Source organism: Megalops cyprinoides, chromosome 8 (genome assembly GCF_013368585.1).
Source record: "Megalops cyprinoides isolate fMegCyp1 chromosome 8, fMegCyp1.pri, whole genome shotgun sequence".
Lineage (NCBI taxonomy): Eukaryota > Metazoa > Chordata > Actinopteri > Elopiformes > Megalopidae > Megalops > Megalops cyprinoides.
In genome coordinates, this window is record NC_050590.1 from 9,727,640 (window position 1) to 9,754,455 (window position 26,816).

At 43.0% G+C, this 26,816-nt stretch overlaps 1 protein-coding gene across 1 annotated transcript; it reads left to right on the forward strand.

Moving 5' to 3' along the window:
* The first annotated feature begins 889 nt into the window (after nt 1-889).
* Nucleotides 890-26,630, forward strand: LOC118782367 (myotubularin-related protein 10-like). The gene is made up of 16 exons (XM_036535688.1): nt 890-1,610; nt 2,191-2,248; nt 12,287-12,423; nt 13,332-13,404; nt 15,206-15,348; nt 20,062-20,155; nt 20,522-20,669; nt 21,033-21,120; nt 21,335-21,423; nt 21,886-22,016; nt 22,303-22,372; nt 22,687-22,757; nt 22,852-23,024; nt 23,134-23,304; nt 23,624-23,806; nt 24,245-26,630. The coding sequence occupies exons 1-16, from the start codon at nt 1,554-1,556 to the stop codon at nt 24,863-24,865; spliced, it is 2,307 nt and encodes a 768-aa protein (XP_036391581.1). The 5' UTR covers nt 890-1,553; the 3' UTR covers nt 24,866-26,630.
* The last annotated feature ends 186 nt before the right edge of the window (nt 26,631-26,816 follow it).

The following is a 26,816-nucleotide window of genomic DNA, read 5'->3' on the forward strand; positions in this document are numbered from 1 at the left end:
AAGGTGACATACATTACATTCATTTAGTTGACACTGGTATCCAGAGTGACTTCTGGCAAAACTGACAAAACATATTGGATATACTGGACATTAGATTCCATTTCCCTTGCGTACCAACTGCACCAACCTGTGTGCCATTGGCTTTGAACTTCTGAAATTTAAAAGCTGAAAACAGATACTACACTTACAGTTGGCTGCTATGGACAGTTGTTACTATAGGCTGAATAGGATTAAATATAGGCTATCCACACAGGACAGGTTCAATGAGTACTATTAGGGGTACAGAGTAGCAGAATGGACAGATTTACGGTATTGAAATTAAGATGGAAAGGAGAAGAATCAGAGGAAGAGGAAGAGATTGCAAAATGTTCCAAATCTGACAATTTATTCTGTGGCTGTACAAATCTCCATCATAATTCTGCGTTCCGTTGGGGCGGAAAGGAAGAAAATTCATATGATTTCAGACATCAGGGTTAGTGTGGCTACTTCTATAGGATACCATAATTAAATTACATTATATTACATCCATATAGGCAGATGATCCTATGCAGCGCGACTACCACCACAAGATAACAGAATTAAAATAAATAGTAAAAATGTAGTGTCACTTGACACTAGATGGCGCCTGATACCTAGTCCTTTGAGAAATTATTGACAATTATGTACAAGTGTACATAATTATATTTAACAGATTGTCATGTGTATGTACGAGTGTTTATAACTGTAAAGAAGGGAGAAAAAACCCGAAATGATGTCAGTGTTAAATGAAAAATCAACTCAAATACTGCGGAAATCCTGTAATACTGTGCGCAGCCTGGTTAGGAATTGGAATTCTATTTGTCTTCGCTGCGTTTCCGTAGGTCCTCCCATTTAAACATGGCCGCCACGAGTCAAGTGTTTGTGTCGCAGAACTTGATCAAGATTTGAACTCCTCTCTAACCTGGAATGTCAGAAATGGGGGAAAGTGGGACAGGGACGAGTTTTTCCGCACCACCCGGTCTTATCCTTGAAGATGTATAGCTCCGAGTGCTTCGGAGAGGTTGAAGGTCGGAGTCAAACAAGAAGGAAAGGCTGGACTGCACAGTATAGCTCGATTAGCTAAATAAGTTAGTCCACAGACAGTGATCAAGCTAGCTAGAGGTAGCTAGTCAGTGAGGCAAAGTAACGTCAAGCAAGGCTAGCTGCAGTCATCGTCGCTGGTCCGCAGCTGAGAAAAAATTGCAGGCGTCTTTCCCGAGTGGCAAGGAGTAACGTTAGCTACCCACTGCATACAATGGACCAAACTTTAAACTTTATTAGTACTGGGTAGCCTGAAGCAACGCTCAGTCTCTGCTGAGCTAGCTAATTTGTTATTCTCGGGGTTTTATTTTAGTCTCAGCTATAACCGTAGTTACAAGCTAACTAGCTGGTTTGCTGTTTTCAGTCAATATACCTGCTCAACTGTCGTTATCTGTCAGTAGATACTGAGCTAGCTAACGTTAGCTTTGCTGACTTTCGTTTCAACTTGAACAGCAAAATACAGAGCGAACTCGCTAGCTTTCTCGGACTGCAAAATGTTTTCTGTCAAACCTGTGAAACCAACGTTTAAGTCCTACCTTCCTCCTCTACAGGTAACTATTTGAAACATTTCAAATGGTTTACAGCTTGTTAGCTACGTTATGCTGAAATAGTATGGTTTTTTGATTTGCGTTTTAATCGGGTAAATTAAGGTTACGTTACTTAGCTAGATAACCTGTAGATTAATAGTAAACACACAGGAATGCTGTTTAACTTAGTTTTGAAATGCCAACATTAGCCACCGTATTGTAAGTCAATGAATCTGGTTCTTTTATGTTGCCTAGTTAGCGATAGACAGGCTAGACAACTGTAAGTTATGGCATATCAGCGATATGGAGAATACCTTTTGGAAGCATCCCTGAACCACATAAAGTACACTATAAGTTTAAATGTCATTTGCCAAGTAATCTCACGTTCGTAGTTTAACTACCTTGTCAAAATACCTTAATGGTCTGAATTGGGTTGCATATTTTGCGCCATAATAATAATTTAAACTAGTGTTAGGTGGACTAGCTACGCGAGTCACAAATGTGAATGTAACGATCCAGGTAACTAGCTAAATTGTTTAGACTGGTCAAATAGCATGGCTTTGTGCAGCTAGTATGTAGTTAACGTCATGATATTTTATCACAGACTGATTTGAGGAAGAGTCCCCAGCCTATAAAGAAATTAGAAGCGAAGTTACTTCCAGGTAAGATGAACTACTGACGTTTTTAAAATGTGACAATCTGATTGTTGCTGTGTTTCCGCAGGTAGTGAGCCTGTTAAAACCGACTACACTGTACAGCGTACGCTTATTTTGAAAGTTAAACACACTGCCAAACATACATTAGTACCACAGTTCATTGGGTCCTTTTGTAGGTACATTAAAATAGGTGTTGGGCATGTAGTGGTGTAGTGTTCGTAATGGTTATGCTAGAACCCAAAACTTGTAGGGTCAATTCTTGAGTGGAGGAGGGCTTTTGCATGCTTGAATAAGGTGCTTCGGCTAACAGCAGGCTGCATAAATGGGTAAAATGTATGCATTATAAGTTGTTCGACAAGAGGAAATGATACAAATTGGTATTTGTTAATATATGATACAATGGGAGAGTCTGTTAGCCACAACTGTGTGTATATGGTGCATTAGCCATTTTTGTTCTTTGTGGAGTCATCACTGTTTCTGTTGTAGGGTCAGACTGTTCCAGTTCCTTTTCAAATGTGCTGACTTTAGCTTACTTGTGAAAGTGTAAGTCATAACCATTTCAGATGTCAAAAGAGCAATATTTCGTGTGGAAATACAGATCATGTATTGGGTATTGTAAACAGGCTACGGTAATGTGGATCCATTTCTGTACTCCTGCACTGCCAGTCTTTTCCTACTGAATTCTCTCATTGCAGCTTAACCTTGCTGAAAAGCACAGGCCCTCTGTCTGTGAAGCCTTTGAAGGGTCCTGAGTTCCTGTCAGTCACCATGGTTATGCAGTCCTGGGCCCCCTTTTCATCACCATTCCTAACTGTGCATAATAGACTTAACAATGCCTCGTTGCAAGAAAGAAACTTTTTTTTTAGACCCCTTCTGCTTCTTCCTTCCCAAGATCTCATTTGTGTGGGGGGAGAAATGAGGATGTATGATTGATGAGAGGAATATGCCATTTTAGGAAAATAAATGGAAAATGAGATTTTATGCACATGCTTCTTATTAATGAATGGTGGTATGTAGAAGTGTTGTGCTTTTGCACTAAGTCTAATATTGCAGAAAATCTTGTGTTAGACAAATGTTTTTTCTTGGCTTCCCATGCTCTTATGACAAGATAAAATCTGGACTTTCAGAAAGAGATGAGTTGCACATGCTGTTGTGAAACCAGACAGAAGACAAGTGTCAGATCTTGATTTTGGTGAGAGTACATTTGCTTCGTCTGTGACAAATGTCGGAGGTTGGTAGTCCATCTGTATGGATGTATTGGATGAAACAGCAGGTCATCTTCTGGTGTGGACTGAAAACATATGTTCAGACTGCATTGTGTCTAGCGCTGACAGTCTTTATGACTCAAATTATATACTAAATAAATAGCTATAACTAAAGGTAAATGTATCAGTAAGTATATCAGGCCAAAACCGAGGATGCTGCTGTGGTTCTGTTGTCCAACTCCCCCCCCCCCCCCCCCCCCAAAAAAAAAAATAAAAATCTATGTGCACTCTGCTGCTTCCCTTTAGGTCTGCTGATTTGCTTTAAAATACGAGAGAAGGGAGAAGGAAGAAGGAAGATGCATGTGCACATTCTCAAGGGTATAAAAAGTGTCAAGGGTTTTCCTGCACTTTTTGGCCATTAAGCAGTTGTTTCAAGATAACATAACTTTGGACAAGGAAGTTTAATGTCTTGCCAAACCAGTTTTCAATAGCTGTAGAATGGCAGAGAAGTCCCAAACCTACAGAAATTGCGTCACCATTTTAGTCAGTGGGCTGCTGTTTCTGATTGCTAGGGGAAACATTGGCTTTGTCAGAGTGCCTCTCAAAAACAAAGTCTCTGTTGTATCAAGAAAGCTTTTGTTTTCACACAACAGGCTTATGACATAATGAGGAGTCATGATGTACATTACGTACATTAATTTATGGAGAAAATACATTTTAGTCCAGTTTGTTGCAGCAGTGTTAATCCTTTGTAATGTGTAAATGTTGTTACCCAAAGGGGCACTAAAGTTCAGAATTTTCATGTGGTTCCTTACTTTTTGCTTTATATACCATGCTTGTATAAAATGTGCTTTGTTGTGGCTTTGTGGCAGTGCAGATGCTGTGTAAATAGGGGCCAAAGTGTTTCTGTGTGTTTAATTGAATGTCTGAAAGTTCCCACCCATTTATCTAATCTTTTGTACAAAGTATGTATTAATCTTTAAAAACTGATACAGCATTACCTGTGGAGTTTGATCATATGATACAATTATAGAAATGCTGTTAGTGTGTATTTTGTTGTAGTGAAGTGCTTAGTAATTTAACAAATGCAATTGCGTGGAAAAGATTTCACCTCCCTAGCTTTCAAAACAGGGTTGGCACATTGTTGCATTCCAGTTTCCTAAAAATGGCCTTGGATGAGGACAAACGATGGATTCACAGCTTGGGTATAGGGAGCTGTGGAACAGTTCACAATTGTGGTGTTTCAGTTGTTGTAATTTACCAAGCACAAGTTGGTCCTTCTCTGTTTCCAAAACAGAAGTGCCTTGCATAGTTTCACTCAAGCTGCCAAAGCAAAAACAGTTTGCTGAAAACACCTATTTGCTGCTGCTGACTCTGCTGTGATGAACAGTAAAGGACACTGCCTAGAGGTACCTTTAGGCTAGCTTTAGAACAAAGTTGTAGGTTGCAATGATGACTGTCCCTCCAGGATTTTACAGACTGTGGAATTGTTGGCTAGTGATTGGACCCCTTTCATTACAGTCCTGGATGCAGGATGACTGCCAGAGTGTAGTGCCATTTATAAAATCCTGCAAAGAAACATGGGAAAGCTGTGTGTGTTTGAGTGAAAGCAAATGGTGCCCTTGAAAATCTATTCAGGCACTAGTTGTTTGTTGGGGTTGCATTATCCCGTATACAGTGCAAGTGTCAGTGTTGTCCAGGGATCTGTGGGTGTGGTCATAGATGGTGTGGTGTATATGCTAAGGAGAGACACATTTTGCTGTCTTCTGATTTCTGAAATAATGAACACTATATGCATTTTCCCAATACAACTGTAATGGGTCATGGGTATTTCTTTTGGCAAGGTTGGCTGGGTCACTGGTGTTATTATAGATCCTCTGCTCATTAGTGTGATGAGTTTATATGGTTTGATATTGTAATTAAGGTTGTAATTAAGGTCAGCCTGGTGGTTGTGACCGATTGGGTTTGATGTGTATGTTCTAAACAACAATGGCACAACTGTGGGAGTCTGTTTACTCTTTTGCAGTTAAAGAATGTTTTTTCCCTCCCTTAGCTGTTACACTTTTTCCTCAAAACACAAACTGCTACTTAAAATGTTTCTTGGGCAGAGAGAATTACTGGCTAGCTAATAGCTACATAGGATAAGACTATGCTTAGCCTTCTGTGTTCCCTTGCTGATCTCTAAAACCAAGACATGTTGCTCATTTAGGCTAAACGAGTCATTGAGGTGACTGTCTTGTGAAAACATGAACATTACATTTCATCTCACCGAACAATGTTCTTACTCAAGAGACTTCATTGTAAAGCTAGTTATTCCATAGATAATGTTACCTTGCATATTTATTGGATTGTTTTTCCTTTTCATTTAGTGAGTTCACTTTGAATCTGTTGTCAGTAGCTAGCTAACGTTTCCTCTGATTTTAGATATATCAGCTTGCTAGCTAGCTGGGTTGTGAACTGTGTCAATAACTATGCTAACTTGTAACATAGCATCAAATATTTTTTTAGCTGTTTAAATGTCTCTTGCAAATTTCAAGTGCCAATTACTAACTCTTAGGAAGCAAGCTAAGACAGTCACACATGCAAGTGCACATGAATGCATACACCTAGATAAGTTACATGTTTACATTTTCCCTTTGAATAGCACTTGAAGGCTCAGCCCTCCTGAACTGCTGGTCAGCAGCCCACTATTGGAATATAACAGACAACGGAAACTGCAAGCTTCCTGGCATTATATCCACAGATGAGTAGATCATCACATGTGTAGATCAGATGTAGCTCATGTTCAGTGTCCCAAGCACATGAGTTTGCTGGTGACAAGGGAAATCTGCGTTCGGTGTCAGATTGCCATTTGAACTTAGGACTGTAGAAGAAATGTGATCAATAATGCCAGACATAGTTTTCATGCCTAAGGATAGTGTGACTAGTGTCAATCATGCGCACAGCATCCTTTTGTTAAGTCCAGGGGCATGCAGCAGGAAGATGAAGTGGTGCCCTCCACAATAGGCAGTACTGCTGTTTTGGCATACCCGTGCCCTCATGTTTCACATCTTCCTTTTGTTGAGCTCAAGGACAAAGCCTTTACCACCGCAATTGCTATGTAGATTGCCTCAAGTAGTCAAGTGTTTATTGTTGTTGAAATTGTGTTAGACATGCCTCCAGTCAAATAGTGTAAAGATCCACAAGTGTAGCCAGATGGGTGGCATGAACAGGCCTGATTAATATGCTGATTACCCAGTTTATTGGATATATATGTATTGGCTGTCTTTATTGACAGCCTTGCTTGTAATAAATTTGTTAGCAAAATACAGTACTAGACAATGGCCTGTCAGCTGGGGAATATGTAAGCATTTTACACTATCTGTCTGATGTGCTGTGTGTTATATTGCACAGTGCAGGTCTTCATTTCATTGTCTTCCAGTGAATTTCCGCATAAAAATAAACATGTTTTTCCCACCATGAGGAAGTTTCCACTTACAGTAATTTCCCAGCTCCGCTTCCCTGACCCTGCTTTGTTGCACGTCATCAGAAAGCCAGTCATTTTAGCAGAATTTTGATGGGTCGGAGTTTAAAGGTTTAAAAAAGGGGCCAGTGTGCATATGTGTGAGGGGAGAATATTACATTGTTCTCTTCCTATGATGCTTTTGGCTTTTTTTTGTAATGTTTTTATTTTTTTTATTCCAAAAATGCACCTCAAGAAATCCAATTTAAAATCAGATAAACCTCTGTCTCCTGTCTTTACTGACCTGAAGAGACCAGCAGTTTAAAGTGTTTACAGTGTAGTGGAGCTCAGAAGAACATGGTGTCAGCTGATTCCTTGAATGTGGAGGAGTATGACTTGTTCCCCTGGGTCTTCATCCAATTTTGCATCTTGTCAAAGTTGTATCCTTTGTGGTTTCCAGGGCTGGGGTTCAGTGCCCTGTTCGGACCATTCTGGTCAAGTTTAAAATGTTGATACTGTAAAGGGATATCTCTTGCTAAACAATGGCTGAGTATGATGGCAGCTTGAATGGAGTGAATGTCATTTAAATTTTTTGGCTCGTCCTGCTCCGCCCTCGTTGGAATGTGAGTTGAATGTGTTCCATTCAGTGCAGCCTCTCACTAAACAGTCCGCTCTAGCCCACACCACACTGCACAGAGAGTGGACCTCAGTACGGCTCAGGTCGTAGCTATCTGAACCTTCGGATCAGTCGTCCTTCAATCTCAGTCACTCTCCCCGGCCCCTGCCCCTGCCCCTGGCTCTCTCAAGCTCTCAGTGTGCCTCTGTAGTTCCTAGTTTTCACTCTCTATTTCATTGATTCACACGCTCATTTTCTCTGTCCTCCTCTCCTGTCTGCGTTGGTTTCACACAGTGTCCATCTTTTAAGCAACTTAAATGAATGGAAAAGAACTTTGCGCAGGAGACAGCTCAAGGTTTGCCATGTCGTTTATAAATCGCTGTGTTCTGCATTCTGCAATGTACAGTGGAACGAGGAAGCACTGGCAAACATTAATATTATTTTTTTTAAGAAAACATGTACATGCACTCATAGTGTCCGGTATGTGTGTACACGTTTGTTTAAGATCAGCTGGAACTTGCAGCATTCAGCATGCCTTGGTGTGGAAGAAGTTTGCGCATTTTTCCACATATCTGCCATCTGACTACCTTCTCTGAATAAGAATGTGTTCAGCAAAGTCTGATCAGGTTTTTGAGTGTACGGAAAAATACACCCCTGACACACGAGTGACCCAGCTCAGTCTTTCTGTGATGCCCCTCTCTGAGTGTGTTGTGGTGTTGGCTGGTGCAAGCTGAGGCTTATTGCCATTTCACATTGATTCTGAAGATCACAAACCACTCTCTAATTGGCGTTGTGATTGTTGTTGTATCCAATTTATAGGTTATGTGTTATGGTCTGGCAAAAGGTGTGATGGTCTGATTTTAAAGGTGTGATTTGACAGGTCGGAGGTAGGGAGAGTGCCAGGTTGAGTGAGCATGCTTGTAAGTTGTATGCAGTGACACTTATTATAGCTTCAGGCCTCTCATGCAGTTTATTTTTCATGAAACATATGACTGTCAATATCTTTTTGTCCTGTGCCTAGTGGGTAATGATCATGATCAGAGTATTTTCCATCTTGGTGTTACTAAAATGATTGCAATAATGTCTATCCAGCCACTGTTATACTAATATACTTCTGCTGTCAGCTGTGCAGACCGGGCTTAGGGTGCAAGGTACTGTAGGCATTTAGACAGGTTCCCTTTTGAAACAGAAAGAAATATGCAGTGAACATCATCACGTTCTGGCTAGGCAACTTCAGAACAATTGTGCTTCTGTTCCTTCCTGGTTTTTTGCACCATTTTATACTTTGGTAACCCCTCTGCGTAGCGTTGTTTTTCAAGGGAAGTGTGACTACCACTCAAGCATTCCTTTTTTCAAGGAGGTGGAGCTGAGTTTGGAGGTTGTTTTCCAAGCGAATAGAGGCTGTGTTAATGGCCTGGTCCCCACTCCTGCCCTGCCCAGATGGGCTGGCGGTCCCCCCTTCCCTCCCAGTTTTCTCAGATGAAGAGCCCCTCTCTTTAACCACTGGTTCCAGTTCCCACCCCCCAGGATGTTTATTACATAATGTTATGGTAGAAAAAATCCACCCCACGCGCTGCAAAGTAAACTGCAAGAAATTTCATTTAATGCCTTTTTCCAGGTGATGTTGCACTCCATTTAAAAGGGACAGGTCTCTGAAAGCCCCAGCAATATATGTTAAAACTGGCTGGTTTTTGATAATGGGAGTAGGAATGGAGAAGTAGGACTATGCAACACGAGGAACTACAACCTGTGTGTGTGTGTGTGTGTGCACGTGCATACATGTGTACATACATGTGTGCATGCTTGCTGCTGATCAGGCTGGTAAGTGCAGTTTGCCAAAATGGTCAAACACAGTGTTTGAGGTCAGAGACACGATACCTTGTAGGATCAAGTAGCATTTCAGACCATATGAAAATGTATCGTCAGTTCTTTGTACTTTAAATGATCATTTTGCAAATTTGGCAGCCTAACAGTCTTGTAAAAAATTAGTTGGGACTCAATTTTGGCCTCTTTCCCTCACCCACAGAGCAGTCTGTTCCAATTACCATCCCTGCTAATGTTTTCTCATGGGGACAGCTACATTCTGCTCCTCATTTCTGTTTCGTTCGAAAGTAAACTAAGGGGGGGAAAAAAGCCCAAAGCAAATCAGTTTCACTGTTAAAAGAGTTCAGCGTGTTTCTCCAGTCCTGGTAGAACTGCTCAGATGGGCTACAGGTCTGTGTCTGTGTGCTGTGGCTGACGCTCCCGGGGGAATGGAAGGTCAAGCCCATGCTTCCTGCTGGTATTCCCTGGCATAACTGTCTACTTTGGCAGAGTTGTTCATTCATCAGGTGGACTCTCTAATCCTTGTTGTGGAAGGAAAGCAGCAGTGATCAGTCAGTGACTGCCCAGGGGAGCCCAGCCATTAACCCAGTGCATGTTCCGCTCCAGGCTGAGATGTGGGACTAATGAACTTCATATGCAGAGGCAGTAAAGGGAAATGCTTTCTCCCTTTGGGCCGCTCCACTTGGGTTTTACTTCCTCTGATTGGAGGCTTTTCCCTGTTCTGTGTCTGTCAGGTTTCTCTACCAGCACCATCTTAAGCAGCATTAGACAACTGTGGTGTTGAGTATGAGTATGAGTTTTTTTAAACCAACAACTACCCGTACTTCTAGGGTTTTCTTTTTTGTTCATGTATTTTAAAAATGAATTGATGCCCTTATCAGAGGGTTTCAGTGATGTTAAGTTCTTCTGTACATTCACATACACGGGTGGCGCTTATAGCTCACCTATAAGCCTGGAGACACGGTTTAAACCACCTCCCTTGGGCCTCAAGGTCGAATGATTTGTTGTCAAGACATTGTTTCCCAGGAAAAGCTGTCTTTATCCCTGCTGTAAAGCAGTAGCTCACATGGAACATGGTCAGTGCAAGCTGAAGACCTGTGAACTCTGGTTGGAGAAAAGCTGGAGCAGAAACAAGTGACTCATCCGCTCTCCTATTGAAATACCAGTCAATCCTTTGGCAGCAAAGCCACGCTGCTAATTTCAAAATTTTAAACCTACTGTTTGTAGGGGGAGGACAGACCCATAAATGGTTAGGAAACAGTTGTCCAATGTTTGAAAAGAATTCCATTTATATTTCAGATGGTTCCATGTTTGGTATTGAGTCTCCTCTCAGATCAAAGAGGGTGTCACACCTTTCTCAAACCAGGGTTTGCCTGCAACAGTTCATTTATGATAGCCAAGCTTCCCATAGTGGTCAGAAAAGCAGAAATTCTGGCCGTTATCTGTCACAGATTGAAGACCCACCTCTTCAGACTGCATCTTTGCTCGCCTTCCCAAGCCTTATTTGTGTAATCTTACTGTAGCATTTGCTTTACTGCATGTACATGTCTCACTTGTGGATTTATCCAAGCACTCTAGTTATCACAACACTGTATATGGTGCTGACGCATGCTCTGACATGGTCAGTTGTGTCTCGTATGTACTGCCTGGCATTTTGTTCCTCTATTTCTTTGTAAGTTGGTCTGAGTGGAGTGCCTGTTAAGTGAAAGCAAGTTGCACTAAGTTGGGCAAAGGGTAGGTGGTAACAGTGGTAGTGGTATAGAAAACACTATCAAGCATGACTGGACTATTGCATGCTAGTTTGGTAGGAATGTTGATTGAGGGAAAGTAAGAAGAGTGAATAATGTAGGTGTCCTAACTATGAGGCATGTCACAACTTTCAATTGCATACCAGCCTTAGTTCAGTCAGGTACTTCAAGGAAAACCCTTCAAGGAAGGGAGGAATGCATGTATCATGTATTTCAGCTCCCCATCTGGATCAGGGCTGTTAAAAATTGCTGTGTGTTTTTTGTGTGTTTTATTATTTTTTTTTTTTTCCGCCTTTACTCTGGCACTCATTGCACTGTTTTGAAGTTAGATCTTGCTAGTTGCCCATTACCCTGTAGTTGTATAAATTAGCTAGTACTGTGTCCTCAAACAGACTTTCCTCTCAGCTAAGAACTACTGTCTCATTGTGGAACTGTACACATCCTGTCCCCGTACTGGCGCTATACTTGCAGTATGCACTTTTGTAAGTCGCTTTGGATAAAAGCGCCTGCTAAATAAATAAATGTAAATGTGAATGTATGAGTGTCTGTCAGGGGGAAACTGGATGCCTCTGGCTACATGAGGGAGACCTGAGCAAGACTACATTGCCTTACAGATAGTGATATCCCATGAAAGACTAGTTTATAAAAGAAGGTAACTGTTTCTGCTCTTAGTCCCTAAGATATTGCCCTCCAGTGTTAAAGGTTTGTTGTAATTTTTTAATGTCTCCTCTAGCGTGTTATTGGTTATTGCTGAAGTCACTGCTGTGTGCTTTGGAAATGTGGTCACATGGTTTGTGCATCACATCACCTGATAGGTTCACTCTGTTGAAAACAGCTTGACTCAGCTAGGTAGTTTTATGCCTTGCCTGACTTTGTCCTGAACTTCTGAACCTCTGTACTGCTAAGTGTGATGATGTAGCTAAATTTGTTGTTTCAGATGGGGGCGGTTTGTTTTTTTTTGTTAGTCGGCATCATTATCCCGCATCAGATATGACTAAATGGAAAAAAAAATACAGGAATAAACCTAACGCCACATACCGGGGATAACTGTTATTGCGCTAAAAATAGCTATTCGATATATCGTGACGGCTATATCGCTCAGCCCTGCTCTGATTGATAGTCCAATAGTTCTGTTACATCCCTCACCCAGATCTGTCTGTTCTGTTCATGTGATCATACATCATGAGATTCCCCTTTTTGGTTTTGCAGGGGAGATTGTGGTGAACGAGGTGAACTTTGTGAGGAAATGCATCGGTGCAGAGAGCGGCCGGGATGATCTGTGGGGGAAGCTGATCTGCACCAACTTCAAGATCTCCTTCATCACCCACGATACGCTGCCCCTGCAGGTATAAGCAGTGAGGTCTCTGACACACAGAGCTTTACTCATAAAAGAAGAACGTTCAGATTTTGAGTTCAAGCTTTACCTCTCGCATCCTGAAAACATTTGTTATACTTGTCCACAAGTTGAAAAAAATGTATCCTTTCAAAGAAAAAAATGGTCACGTCACTTGTTTTTGATGATTTTTATGGCACTGAGAAGATCCTGCTATACAGTTTGTTGAGGTTAAGAGATGTATGGTGAAAGACATTTGTGATTGGGCTTTTTCAGTGTATTGTATTCATCGCATGTCCAGCAACCTCACTATCTTTTTTTTTTTTTTTTTTGGAAAGGACAATGTTCACTTAGATGACTATCCCTCCCTGATTACTCAGCTCTTCCTCATGTTTGACCTTAGCCAGAATTTTTCAGCTTTGTAGTTGAATGTAGCTGTCCTTTCCTGTTTGAAGCCAACTGAACCTTTTGACTCATTTAAACCTGTGAGCCTGTGTGTATGTAACCATCCTCAGACCTGACTGCTGTATGTGAGGCTTGGATGTTACTCAGCAGGTGGTGGCACTGCCCCTGGAAAACTAGCTCCTGTATTCGTTTCTACTCATGACGGCCAAAACTGTGATTCACGGTTATTCCAGAGAAGCGCTTCCTCTCTGTCATATAGTGCTTCATGTGGATACACTGTTACTGCTCTTTCAAGTCACCTGGAAGGAAAATGACTATTTCAGTACAGATAGAAATGGGAGAAAGACCAACAATGCTTTTATTTTGTGGTTGTGAAAATAATGAGCGCTCTAAACACTCAAATTGGGACTGTAGTTGTGTATATATATGCAAACTGTTGCAGTTGTGGTTTCTTGGTTGCACCTCTGTTCCCACTCTCCTGCCACCATTTAAGTGAGTCTGTTTTATCCTCCTCAGAAGTTCCAGTACAGGAGCCGACTGCTTGGAGAACATGATATTCCCCTGGCTTGTGTGGAGCAGGTGGTCACAGGTAAAAAAGCCCCCGTTTCTGCATGTCGTCATGGTGCCCTGTCCCAACTGAAGAGTGAAGACTCTGGGGGCATGCTGAGCAGTTATGCTTTAGTGCACAAAAGTTATGGTACAGCAACACCTCAGAGCTGAGTGGGTAGGTGAAAGCGGACATGCAGTACAAATGATTAGCTGCTCCAGATCTCCCTGACAGTCCTCTTACTCTCCAGTGACATAGATGTTCTTGTCTAATTGTAGCACATTGTGTGTTCCTGATAGGGTGGAGGGGGATGGATTTCACTGTTTTTAATAGACTGTGCAATGTAGTTAACCTGTCAAATGCACCACTCACCATTTGACTCTGTCAAACTGTGTGGTGTTTAGGCCAGCCGTGTTTGTTGTAAATTTTCCACCCCTGCCAGGGAACCCAACCTGACAGATATCAAGGATGGTTTGTTTCTTCAGAGCCACAATGGTTTTTACACCTCCTCCCTCTATGGGCTTGACTGTGTACATTCCAACATTCCAGCAATGCAAGGGGTAGCTTTTTTCAGTCGGTCTGTTTCAAACCCTGTGGAGGGTGAGGTCATAACACAGACAATTGCCCATGATTGAAAAGCCTGGTTGGGATGAATTTTCTTTATATTAGGTCATTACCTTTCTTTTTTCCCCGATACAGCCCAAGGCAAGGGATGTTGCAGTGGACCAATGGAGTGCAGAGCCAGTTTGTGTATGTCTCTATGGCCTGAACAGAGCTGCTTTGCAGTGGCTTAACAGGGCACAGTGCAGGCAGAACTCATTCTAATTCCGTCTTGGTGCATCCCTGTTCCTCGTTGGGAGAAATGCATCTCTAGATTTGGCAGGTGGAAACAGGGCTTGTACGTACAGCACGTATACTTTGTGTTTCCTGGTTTGTCCCAATGCTGTCCCAGCCCCATGCACTGGAGAGGTGTGTTAGAGCACACGCTCAGTCTAGTGGCCTTTTGGCAGAATTGCAACCCATCGCCCCATGCCTTGCGGAAAAGGCACAATGGCATTTTTCCAAAACACATTTTACTGCGGCTTGTTTGGCTTAAAGTCATTTTGAAATTTAAAGGCAGTCCCCATGAAAACCGAGAAAAATGTGATCAACGGGATGGTTGTGTTTCAGGAATTTATAGTTCCCTAAACGAGAAGGGGATTCCTGTGGGTCCATGTTTACAGCTATGGAATCAAGAATTTTAGAATTGCAGAAGTGCATCATGTGAGGGACGCAATGGTGCATTCCACGATTAGAAAGTAAAACCATGGTGTTACTTCAGTGCATCCAGACCCAAGAGGATGCCCCCCGAGTCTTTCACTTCCATATAGTTGTTATGTTATGTTAGCCACATCTCGGAAAGTACTTATTTTTAGCCCTTGTGGTCCGCATCGTAAACGGCGAGTGACTTGGAGAAAGAGGTTTCTGTTCTCAGTTACAGAAAAATTGTGATTTTTTGAAAGTTCTCCATTCACAGAGAGCGCTGGCCCTTCGGTCTTCCATATAAACATGTATTTATTACCTTAGGAGGGGGTGCGATCCAGGACTACTTTACATACTTCCTGAGTCCCCATGTAAAACAGCTGGGGGTAAAGGATATTACTGAAAAGTTCTGCTTCACCTTGGATTCAGACACTTAGCTCTCAGGTCCAGGGTCCAGTACCATAAGCTTTGCCTCAGACCAGTGATCTCCCCTGCTGTCTGGATCTTATTACTTGCTAGAATGCATTAAGCCTAATTAATTAATCCTGTGACTGATTAGCTTCCTTGCCTGTGCCTGTGTATCGGCATGCCTCTCTTCCAGTGAACGATGCAAAGGGGAAACAGAAGGTGCTGGGATCCAACCAGAAACTCAAGTTCAACCCTACCGAGCTCATTGTCTACTGCAAGGACTTCCGCATTGTCAGGTTCCGCTTTGACGAGGCTGGGCCTGAGAGCGCCAAGAAGGTATGTGATGTCAGGGGCAGGAAGTTGGGCGTAGAAGTTGGACTTCGCTGAGATCTTGGTATATGGCCACCTTGGTATATGGCCACCTTAGTAAAAATTCCAGCTTTATGTGAAGGAAGATTCAGTTAAAAGATTATTCCTATTCAACACTGGACTTTCTCCTGCAATATTGCTTATGCAGTTGTTGCCATACAACGTTTTATTTCAATATAGGTTGTTTTTTAGTACATGTCCATAGAATGATTGAATAAGAAAATTACATTCTTGTTACAAGCAGGCCATCCTGATTCCTCTGAATTTTCAGAGTTAATCATTCCTTAAGATTTCCTCTTACTCTGTTACTCGTTTCTGTTTCATGCTTTGTGGTAGTCATACATTAATCTCCAAACATCATTATGACATGCCTCTCCCTGAGACGTCAAGCATGAATGCCAAACTGCTAGTCTTCCTGATTGTCATAAATGGAGCGTTCAGACATGACACAAATAAAATCTCATAGCCTGTCCTGGACCTTGTGAATATTTTTTCGGGGTGAATTAGGGAATTGAATAGTGGCCATAGCCATAGCCTCCTATGTCCCTATGGGTACTGCAGTGTGTCATGGTTTGCATTCCTCTCCTGCCTCCCTACTGAGTAGCTCTCACATGACAGGATTGGAGTTTATTTGGCTGAGTCTCCCTTTCCATCTGGCAGACAGCGTGTAGAAGATAATGCCAGAATTACCAGTGTGTGTGTGAGGTAGGGCCAAATGAATTCTGCAAAGTGGAGAAAGTGAAGGATTTAACGGGATCAGGGGTTTATCAAGGAATTTTGTAAATCGAGGAATCACTGCGAAAATTCCATCTGGGAAATGCCACAAAACATGTTGTAAATCCCAAATGCACTGACGGAGAATCCCTGCCCACAATTAGAGAAACGAGGTGTGTGTGCATGAGCAAGTGCTCAGTCACTTAGCAGTGGCATTGCATCATGCCATGATGTAGACACATTAAGTTGATGTGTACAGCTAGTGCAGAAGCAGTAAGCTAGCTAGTACATTTACATTTATTCATTTAGCATACGCTGTTATCCAAAGCGACGTACAAAAGTGCATATAGTGGGCAAACGGGCACAAGGGCAAGATGTGTACAGGTCATACAAAGCAGATAGTGCTGAAGCTGAGCACTAAGGTTGGTGTAGCGAGCCAGAGCTAAGGTTACATATATTGAATACAGTCACTGGGACAATAAAATGCCGCTATACTACCTAGGCAAAAACGTGCTACAAATACAAGCTAGTAACTTCAGTCATGTCTAATGGAAGCTCCAGAGAAAGCAGTAAAGAAATTCTGACATATTGCCCTGTCTGCAATATTCCCCCAGTGATTTTTATGAATGGGGGCTTTACTGTTCTGCAAGTTTTGCAAAGAAACATCATTAAATTTTCATCATTAAAAACTGAAGGAATAAAAGTATGCGGTTTGTTACAATACAGAACAATGTTATTTCATTTATAATATCAGTTGTCCTATTCTTAATTTAAACACGTTAATAAAAAAAAATCTAAGTGAAAATGTCGTGTTCTTTCTGCCACTTTTCAAAAAGATGTGTTTCCTGGCGTTTTTACAATGAAAACAGAAAGTGTGATTTAAGACCAAGAAGATGGAAATTAAGAAAACATAAAGTGGGAAATTGAAAATAATAAACTGGGTTTCATTTGGCCCTACTGTGTGTACCTTGGTGAGGTTGAGATCTGTGTACCTGATCCACACTGCAATTTCCTAATAGGTGGCACAACTGGGGATTTCTCTCTCTCCTGCTCTTTGCTGCTATTTCTGTCTCATTTAATAGAGCATGTCACTAATTTAATGTGGCTCCATCAGTGTTTTCTGTTTCATAACTGCACAGTGTTTTCGTCTCATTTAAGTTAAGTGAAAAAATAATGAAACACTTTAGAATGTATGTTTCATAAAAGAATTGAGATCCAAGGTCAATTGGACACATCAAGGCATGCTGTCACTACTCTTCTTGCATCAAATTGAACTCCTAGGAAACCATTTTCCCCGATACTTGTCCTGGAGTGCCCTTGTATGCTGGTTTTGCCAGCTGAGCTCTAAATTTGGTTTGATTGCAAGCAGTGTGGATAACTCTGGAGAGATGTCAAATACAGATCAATATTCAACGGCTCATCAAATCTAATCAATGTGGCGCTCAGCTGGAACAAACATTAGCGTACGGAACACAGGGGAACTCCAGGATAGGGATCGGGAAACTGCTGTGAATTAATTAAGCTTTCCTGGTGTGTTAATATAGGATTCAATGAAAAGGAAACCACAGATACTCCTGAAAGTGGAGACCTGTGAGTTAAGATTAATGGATCACAGCATGGTCATTGCGTTACAGAACAGTTTATAGCTGTCGTTGCTAAGGGATATTGTTGCTTGTGTAAACCTGACATTCCATTTGTTGATCCTAAGTCATATATATATTTTTTGCAATACATCATTTGGTGTCCAAAGGATATTATCCATGAATCACGTTTTATTGAAAAATAAACAAGGAGGTGGGACTTCTTACTTGTAATCTTAATGAATAATGGTAGGCAACAGAAGGATTGTAGCAAAGACCCCATCAAACAGGAACTGTCGAGCTTGTGCTGGAAAATGGGAAATGGTGACCTTGCACCAGACTAGTCAAGTGCCAGAATTAAACCCCAAGTGGATCCTGCCAGATTCTGTGGTCTTGTGGAGCTCAGAAATGGGGAGGTGGGGAGAGGGGAGGTTATAAAAACAGGAGAACAAAACCGTACTCAAACATTACTTCCTGATCCTTCAGTAAACACAGATGAGTTTATACTTGGGGTTCTGTTGTTAACATTACAAAAACCTAGGGTTTGTGTTGCAGCTGAACTGTGTTCTCTGACCAAACTATGAGTGTTCCTATCACAGCATGTGTGTTGACACATTTAGCTGAGGTCCCCAGACAGGTGTGTGGTGCACACCATATGTGTGGAGGAGCTGTGCAGGTCTTGAGTAGCAACCAAACTTTGGCCAGTAGGTCTGTGTCTGTTACGTCTCCCAAGCAACAGCAACCATCTGAACTGGCTCATACCATATTTCAAGCCTGAGATTCAAAGTATGCAGCTTTATTGTTTTATTGTGTTAGTCAAGGAGTGGATTAGGTGCATTTTTATTAGGTCAGTAGCTTTGTAGATGGCCCTTGTCTCCGTGTGTTGTGTGCTGTGGTGTATGGGTGGTGCTGGTAGAAGGGACATGCTCCTTCTCCCTCTGTCTCCTGCTCTCTCTCTCTCTCTCTCTCTCTCTCTCTCTCTCTCTCTCTCTCTCACACACATACTCACACATACTCACACACACTCACACACACACACACACACTCAAATGCTACATGTTGTAAGTAGGGAACTAGGACTCAGGTGTTTTTGTTTTTCTTTGTCACAGATGGAATGAAGCAGGTCTATAATATCTCACTATATAGAAGGAAATTATAGAGCTGGGAGCTGCCATGGTGTGCACACAGGATACCCCTACATCTCTGCGTTCCTCCCATGAATGGACAGCATTGTGCTTTCAAAAAGCTCCTCGTGTCAGGCTCAGAACGCACGTCCCAAGAGCAATATGGATTTTAGCAAGGTTTGGCTTTTTTAGGGGCATGTCAATCATCACTTGCCATACTGAAAGTTTTCCGGCTATAAATATTGCACTGTTCATTTTCATACCTAGTGACTCGGAATGGTCAAACTAGCCTGTATTACCAGGGTGAATTGCCAAAAATTTTGTCAGTTATAATTACCATGATTGTGAATGGTATAGATAGACAAATCGTCTATCCATGCATGGGGATTCAGATGCGTGCCTCCGATGCCAAAAAGGAGTGGAAAAAGGATATATCGCCTCTGAGTGCTCGTGGTAATCCTTTTTGATGGACAAATTCTGCTTTGACAGTTGGAAGACCAATTCACTTTTTACCTGCCTTTGGAGTGTCTACACACGGGGGGAAAACATCTGTGATTTAGCAGCACAGCTGTTCCGCATATCACCACAAAATAAATTCTCTTCCCTAAACGTGGGATTTTGTAGCAAAAGGTTGTGGGCCCCTCCAACCAGAGGCCCAGCTTGAAGTGTTATTGAATGTTTCCAAGGTGGGCCCTTTGCCAAGAACAATTCAGCTGGTCCTAAGAAATAAGCACACGGGCCCAGAAGCAGGTGAGAAGAAAAGGCTGGGCGCTGCAAAGGCAGCAGTTTGCAGGACCCCTGCTTTTAAATCCCATGTAAGGAGTGCATCTCCAGCCCTCTGAATGGAAGGAAAGAAACTGTTACTTTGGTAATCATATTTTTTGTGTATATTGTCTCAGTGCTGTAGCTCATGGTTTTCACTGGCTTTCTCATTAGAACACACCGAACAAGAAGTAACAACAAAAAAAAAAAAATTGGTGTTGGATTGTGTTGATTGAATTTTTTTTTTTGATTTCAACTCCTTGTTACGGTGGTAGTGTTTATTGGTGGTAAGGAACAGGAATTGTAATCGAAAGGTTGCCGGGTTGATTCCCTGCTGGGGCACTGCTACTGTACCCTTGGGCAGGGTAGTTAACCCGCAGTTGCCTCAGTAAATATCCAGCTGTATAAATGGATAAAATTGTAACCTGTGTAAGTTGCTCTGGATAAGATTGTCTGCAAAATGACAATAATATAATGCTGTGTTTCACTCTCCTCTAAAGGTTTGCCTCGCCATCGCTCACTACTGCCAGCCAGCCGATCCTCAGCTGCTCTTCGGGTTTGAGTATGTTGGGAAGCAATACTACGGCTCCTCAGGTACTCTCATAGTGTCAGCATTTGACACACCTTGCTTCAGGTGGCATGAGTAACCAAAGTGTTCATACACTCAGCACTGTCTCTTAGTTGATGGAAGGTGATAGAAGAGTATTTGGCATTACAGTAAAAATGGATGTTAATGCCCTTCCCTTAATCCTGAGTCTAATATTGCTACATGTTATGCTACATGCCATGCTTGGTTGTGCAAAAACTGCAGTAGAATTGAACTAACTTACTTGATGTTAAATGACAAATGCCAGTGCATGTTGTCTGCACTGAGATTCCTCTCACACTGTGGTGATCATACAAGATGCAGGCGGCAGCTGGTCCTGACTGCACTCTCAGATCTCTGCATTGTGCCTCTAGGTGACCGGGTCAATGGCGTGGACCATGGAGGAGGCCTGCAGACCCCCCTGTTTGACCGTCCCTCTGAATGGGACCGGGAGATCAAGCGCACTGGGGCATCGGAGTGGAGGGTTTGCTCTGTCAATGAAGGCTATGCCATCTCCCCAAGGTATGGGTGGTCAGGGAAACGGCATTCCCCCTCGGCACCCCATAAAAATCCACAATCCTTAATCCATAATCAAACACAGTTGCGCTACTTTATGTAATGGGCTTGTGTAACAGCAAGTAGTAGCTGCCACAGCCACAAGATAAACAGCCACTCTGATTGTACCTACAGATCTGTCACATTAATTACAGCAACACCATACATCTGAAGGCACACCCATGTCCAACCCCAGTCAAAATAAATCCTGCTTTACTCACTTATGTAAATGGTGGTAGCAATACTGAGAGCCAGCACGGTCAATTCTGTAGCATGCATTTATGCTATAGTTGACCTTGAGTTGACCATTTGTCCCTTGTTCTTCTGCAGTCTTCCTGAGTACTTTGTGGTCCCAGTGTCCCTGGCAGACCAGGACCTGAAGCAGTACTCTGGTTTCTTCGCCACACAGCGCCTTCCTGTGAGTGTTCTAACGTTGTCCGGCCTCCAGTGCCAGTAAAAACAAAAACATGTTCAGTCAACAGATCTGATATGAATTAAAACAGCTTTCACCACTTTCATCTGTGCGTCCACACATGGCTGTGTTGATGCCGTACTCCCGTACTCCGTGATGTCCTGTGGTTTGAGGCGGTTCCGTGTCACCTAACGTGGATCCGGCTTGTCTTCCCTTACAGCTGTGGTGCTGGAACCACCCCAACGGGAGCGCTCTAGTCCGAATGGCCAGTATCAGAGACCCGGCCCAACAGAGGAAGCTAGACCAGAGGTGAGGAAGGGAATGGAGACTTCAGTTCCTGAAGGAGCCCCATGTTTTAGATGCCAAAGGAAAACATGTACAGCTTATACTGTTTATTATCATTGTTTTTTTTTTTTTCATTTGATTTACTGCTGAATTCTGTTTAGTCAACTTTTCATTTTTTGACCTCAGGTTATTTAATGAGAGACTTAATGTGTTCAAGTCTCTCGTTCATTTGTTTTTAATCTAGGTTTGAAATATGTGATTAGATTGTTTATTAAAGATGATTTGTTTTCTTGGCTTGTCAGATGAGCTGCATTGCCAGCTCTGTTGCACATCACAAGCTCTTCCAGCTAAAGCAAAACCAAGTTACAAAGAACTGGACACAGTTTAAGAAAAATAAATTTGTTCTGGGGTTAGCAATAGCAAAAATACCATATTCCAGTAACAACGACCCTTCTTTCTTTGAATTTTGACTCTCTGTTATGGTAGGATCTGCAATGCCATCACCAAGAGCCACCCAAAGCGCAGTGATGTTACCAAGTCCGACTTGGACAAGACCCTTCCAAATATCCAAGACATCCAGGCTGCCTTCGTCAGACTCCGGCAAATCTGTGTAATAGGTGCGTCTTCAGCCGTGAGGAAATGCCGTGGTGCACACGCCCTGTTATATGTTGCTGTTCCTTTCCATAATTATCTGTTTGCAGACTATTTGCAGACTACAAATGACGTCATTGCAGACATTTCTGTGGTGTCAATAGAAACGTTTAAATTCACTTCTGAAAACGGAGTCTGTTGCTGACTCATTGTTTTGTCTGCATGCATGTTTTGTCTTCATATGATTGTGTTTGGTTTTTCATGCTTTTGCGATTAGAACCACACACTGACCATGTGCTTGTTTGATTGCAGAGCCCTTTGAGGAGTCTGAGGAGAAATGGCTGTCATCCATAGAGAGCTCGCGATGGCTGGAGTATGTCAGGTATGCAAAAATATTTACAAACCCCAGCCCAGGTGGCTGTGCCCTCCTGTTTCTGCTGGCGTGGATCCTGTGGTCTCCTTGAAGGTGAATTTTTCAGAAGTAGCTCTGAGAAAGTGTTTAGTTGGGCAGTTTGTCAGATACCTGGAGTGCAGTCTCAGCCGTGGGCGTCCACATTTTAAGCGGTGAACACGGACAGAGTAGGAGTGATGTTGTCTTTGCACTGTTGAGCACACACAGAGCATGATGAACACTATCCGATTCTAGCGTTGCACCACCGGCACGTGACTCATCTCAGGAAACGTGATCTCTTCCAGGGCCTTCCTGAAGCATTCTGCGGAGACGGTGTACATTCTTGAGGGGAAACGTTCGTCCGTCATCCTGCAAGGTAGGGCTCGCGGTCAGCTCTGTTGTTTTGGGGGGGGGGGGTTGGTGATCGGTCCTGTGCTGCGTGTCTGACCAGCCCTCTGGTTCATGTGCAGAGGAGGAGGACCGGGACCTGAGCTGCGTGGTGTCCTCGCTGGTGCAGCTCATGCTGGACCCCCACTTCCGCAGTCTGCAGGGCTTCCAGAGCCTGGTCCAGAAGGAGTGGGTGATGGCCGGCCATCGCTTCCTCGACCGCTGTAACCACTTGAAGAAAAATGACAAAGAGGAGGTAGGATTTGTCCGGAGGCTGACAGTTTGGTGATGAAGTGTTTGAGTTGATGGTGTTTCTTTAGACTGCGGGTGCCTTTACAGAGCTGGTATTTTATGCCCTCTTGCAGTGTCCCCTCTTCCTGCTGTTCCTGGACTGCGTGTCGCAGCTGATGAACCAGTATCCGGCTGCTTTTGAGTTCACAGAGACCTACCTGACGGTGCTGAGCGACAGCATGTGGGTGCCGGTCTTCAGCACCTTCCTCTTCAACTGTCCCCTGCAGCACGCCGAGCACAGCAAGGTGAGGCTCCTTCCCTTCCTGCCTACCAGTGAGGGACTCCCTGGCTGATTTTCAGACATCACATTACATTATTAGTGCCGTTTTGATTATTGTCATTTTAGCAGATGCTGTTTTCCAGAGCGACTTACTAGAGTTGTAGTTATTTTTATTTATTTATTTATTTTTACACAATACAGCTGGATATTTACTGAGGCAATTGTGGGTTAAGTACCTTGCCCAAGGGTACAACAGCAGTGCCCCAGCAGGGAATCGAACCAGCAACTGCCGGGCTTGTGAGTCTCTCGAGCACACTGTGAGCGACCATGTCTCTCCTCCCCAGGAATTTGCCCAGAGTAAGAACATCCCTCTGGGGGAGGACAAGGCACTGCGTTTCCCCCCAGTGTGGGACTGGTCCCAGCAGTTCACTCTGAAGGACCAGGCCCTGTTCAACAGCCCCCTCTATGTGGGAAAGGGTGCTACGTGTGTGCAGAATGGAGCAGTGAAGTCATTCAGACGCACAAAGGTAGGTCTTTCACTCTCTAAGTATGCGTTCCCTCATGCTTGAACATGGAGTTCAGTGTTTTAGTAGGTTGTACATATTGGTGGTCATTTGGTGGGGGAAAGTGACCCTTGCTTTACTGTAAAGGGCTGTGAGATCCTTGAAAGGAATGAAAGGTACTATATAAATGTAACTCATTGTCACCATAATCATTCTAAAACATGAATGGACAACCCCAATAATGGAGAAATGCTGGGTTTTGTTCCACCCTAGCTCTTAATCTTTTAATTGAATTGGAACTGACTTTGTGCTCTACAGCTAAATCAGTTATTTGAAAGTAAACATGCAGAACGTGGCCAGGAAACACCCATCTTTGGCATGTAACGATCATTTTATTCACTAGATGTGCATTTTTCTGTGAAGTTAAACGCTCCCTCTCTGCTCTTGTCGTGCCCCCTTCAGAAGAGCTACAGCTCCACCCTGCGGGGAATGCCCTCCTTCCAGAACGGAATGGCGGGGGAGCACACCCTCGACTCCCTCCCTCGACGGAACTCCCTGGTTCTCCGGCTCAGGCCCGAGTTCTCCCAGATGCGGGATGCGCCAGAGAACCCTTCGGAGCGCTTCTTCAGGGACTGGTTCTCACGGCCGCCGGACCTGCAGGGCCTGCTCCTGCCCCAGCTGCTGCCCTCGCACCTTAAGCTGTGGCGGCTCTACTTCCTGCGCTGGGTCCCAGAGGCGCAGATCTCGCGGGGCGGCCCCATCACGGCCTTCCACAAGCTGTCGCTGCTGGCGGACGAGATCGAGATTCTGCAGAGCCAGCTGCGGCAGTACAAAGGCAGCACCCCGGCCTCCACCCCTGCCTTTACCCCTGGCACCCCCCAGCCTGAACACCGCAGGATGTACTTCAAGGCCAGCTCTCCCCAGGACGACGCCTCGCCCCCCGAATACCTCAGCTCCTCCTTCCCCTTCTCCCCCGTGGGTAACCTGTGCCGGCGCAACATCCTGGGAACACCCTTCAGCAAGTTCCTCAGCGGGGCCAAGATCTGGCTGTCTACTGAAACCTTAGCCAATGAGACTGTCTGAACCTGCTTGGCTGGAGGCTTCAAAGTCAATCCCAGAATGCAATGGCAATGGGACAGGTCTGACGCCAAGGCCGGGAGCAGGACATGGGGACTGTGAACGACTTATTTAGGGATCTTCATTCCTGCACAATATAAATCTACATGGCTCAAATCGCACATCTTTTAGGGTATGCTGATGTTCTGCTGTGGTTGCTGTGGTTTCATTCTTTATTGGTGGCAAATGTTCTTGCGATCAGTGTCTGAAGAAAAAATATATTTGAGCTGATAAGGGTATATGGAAATTGAATGCATAGATTCTGTGGTAGCCAACACTTTCTGATCTTTTTATTTTAAAATAGAGTAGCTTTATTTTTTGATACCTTCTGGTAAGGTATACCATGTATTGTATTCAGATCTCTACAATCTGAGCATCTTCCAAGGGTATGTTACAGCATATGTAATTTTGATCCTTTTTAATTCCTCCATTAGAGGCTATGAGATGCCAATCAAAAAAAAATAATAATGTACCAATGAAATACCTGGGAGACACATGGCATCCATCATATTGGGATGCAGTCCCTCCTTTTGGTTGCTTAATTAGAGTTCAAATGTGGTATACAAACTTGATGGTTCATAACTATGAAGCAGCATGTGGCTGCATTTATACATTGGTTGCACACCCATTAGAGGTCAGTAGTAAAAGTGTACTGTACTTGATGTGTTTAAGGACCTTGAGGCAGGCTGGTTACCTGCCTGATCAAAAAAAAAACTGCCTGCTTTCTCTGGCTTAGAGTGGCAGAGAAAACGCTGCTAGAAAACCTCAGGGGCCCGCTGCTGGGTGGTCAGGTCTCTGAGGTCCTGTAGCAAATGTTGGGTCTTGTAGCAGTTTTCTGGTTAATGTTGGTGATGTTCAACTGGTGAGGAGGTTCAGAATGATCTGGAAGCACCAGGCATGCTGTGCAGGGAAGGCCACTGTATCTTGTTAGTTACAGCCTTATCGTATTCTTTCCTGGGTCTTCACATGCTTGATCCACACGTGAGTCCAAAAGATAAGACCCAGTTACTAATGAACCAAATCCACACAGTCCGTACTGGTAGCTGTTATGATTAACCCATGATATAAATTTAGCTAACAAAATGTTTCCCAGCTTAACATTTTGAAAATGTTCACATTGTAGTTTGCTCAGAATTTGGTACTTAACATTTTTCAGTGATATTTGAATAACAAGTGATGTACAGTGATTTAGAATGAAATTTGTTAGTTTACCACTAATTCTTACTGATGATGCACTCTGTTGTTAATGTATGAAATTTGTGCCGTTAATTTGGCACAATTTGATGTTGGGCGACAGCACTAATATTTATTTATTCAGTTATGCAATACAGGTAAACCTGGAACATTTTGAACTCCACTGTGCCTTTAAAGGGGAATCTGGGCTTGAGCTATACTGTATATTCAAAGTACCTGTTTTCTTCCCTCTTTATGTGCTTTTCAGGGCATAAGTTTTCAACTGTCACACTGTGGAGTCCACATTGAAAGCTCCACTGATTCCAAAGCTGTACCACCAGAAGCCATATTGGAACTGGTGCTCCATCAGTTCCCCTTTAATGCAAAAATGGAAGAATAATTTCATTACCCATGATCTGTGGCCTCTGTGTAAATGGTGTTGAGGTGTGCCTGTGTTCTGGTGACCTAGAATGCCCCAAGCTAGAAGTGCAGAACCATTTTTTATGGGGCCAAATAGGTAATAGTTCAGAACACAGGCACTTCCAGTACCCTTTGCAAAATTGTCAATACATAATATTACAGATTTAGTACAAATAAAAAATGCTTTTAACAGTTTTGGCATCTGTATGTATTTTATCAAAGTGGTATGTGTACATTAAATGTCAATGGAACTTTAATGGGGATCCCAACAATTTTTGGTTTTGGTTAAATTTTATTTCACAAAAAAAGAGCTTACATTTGATTC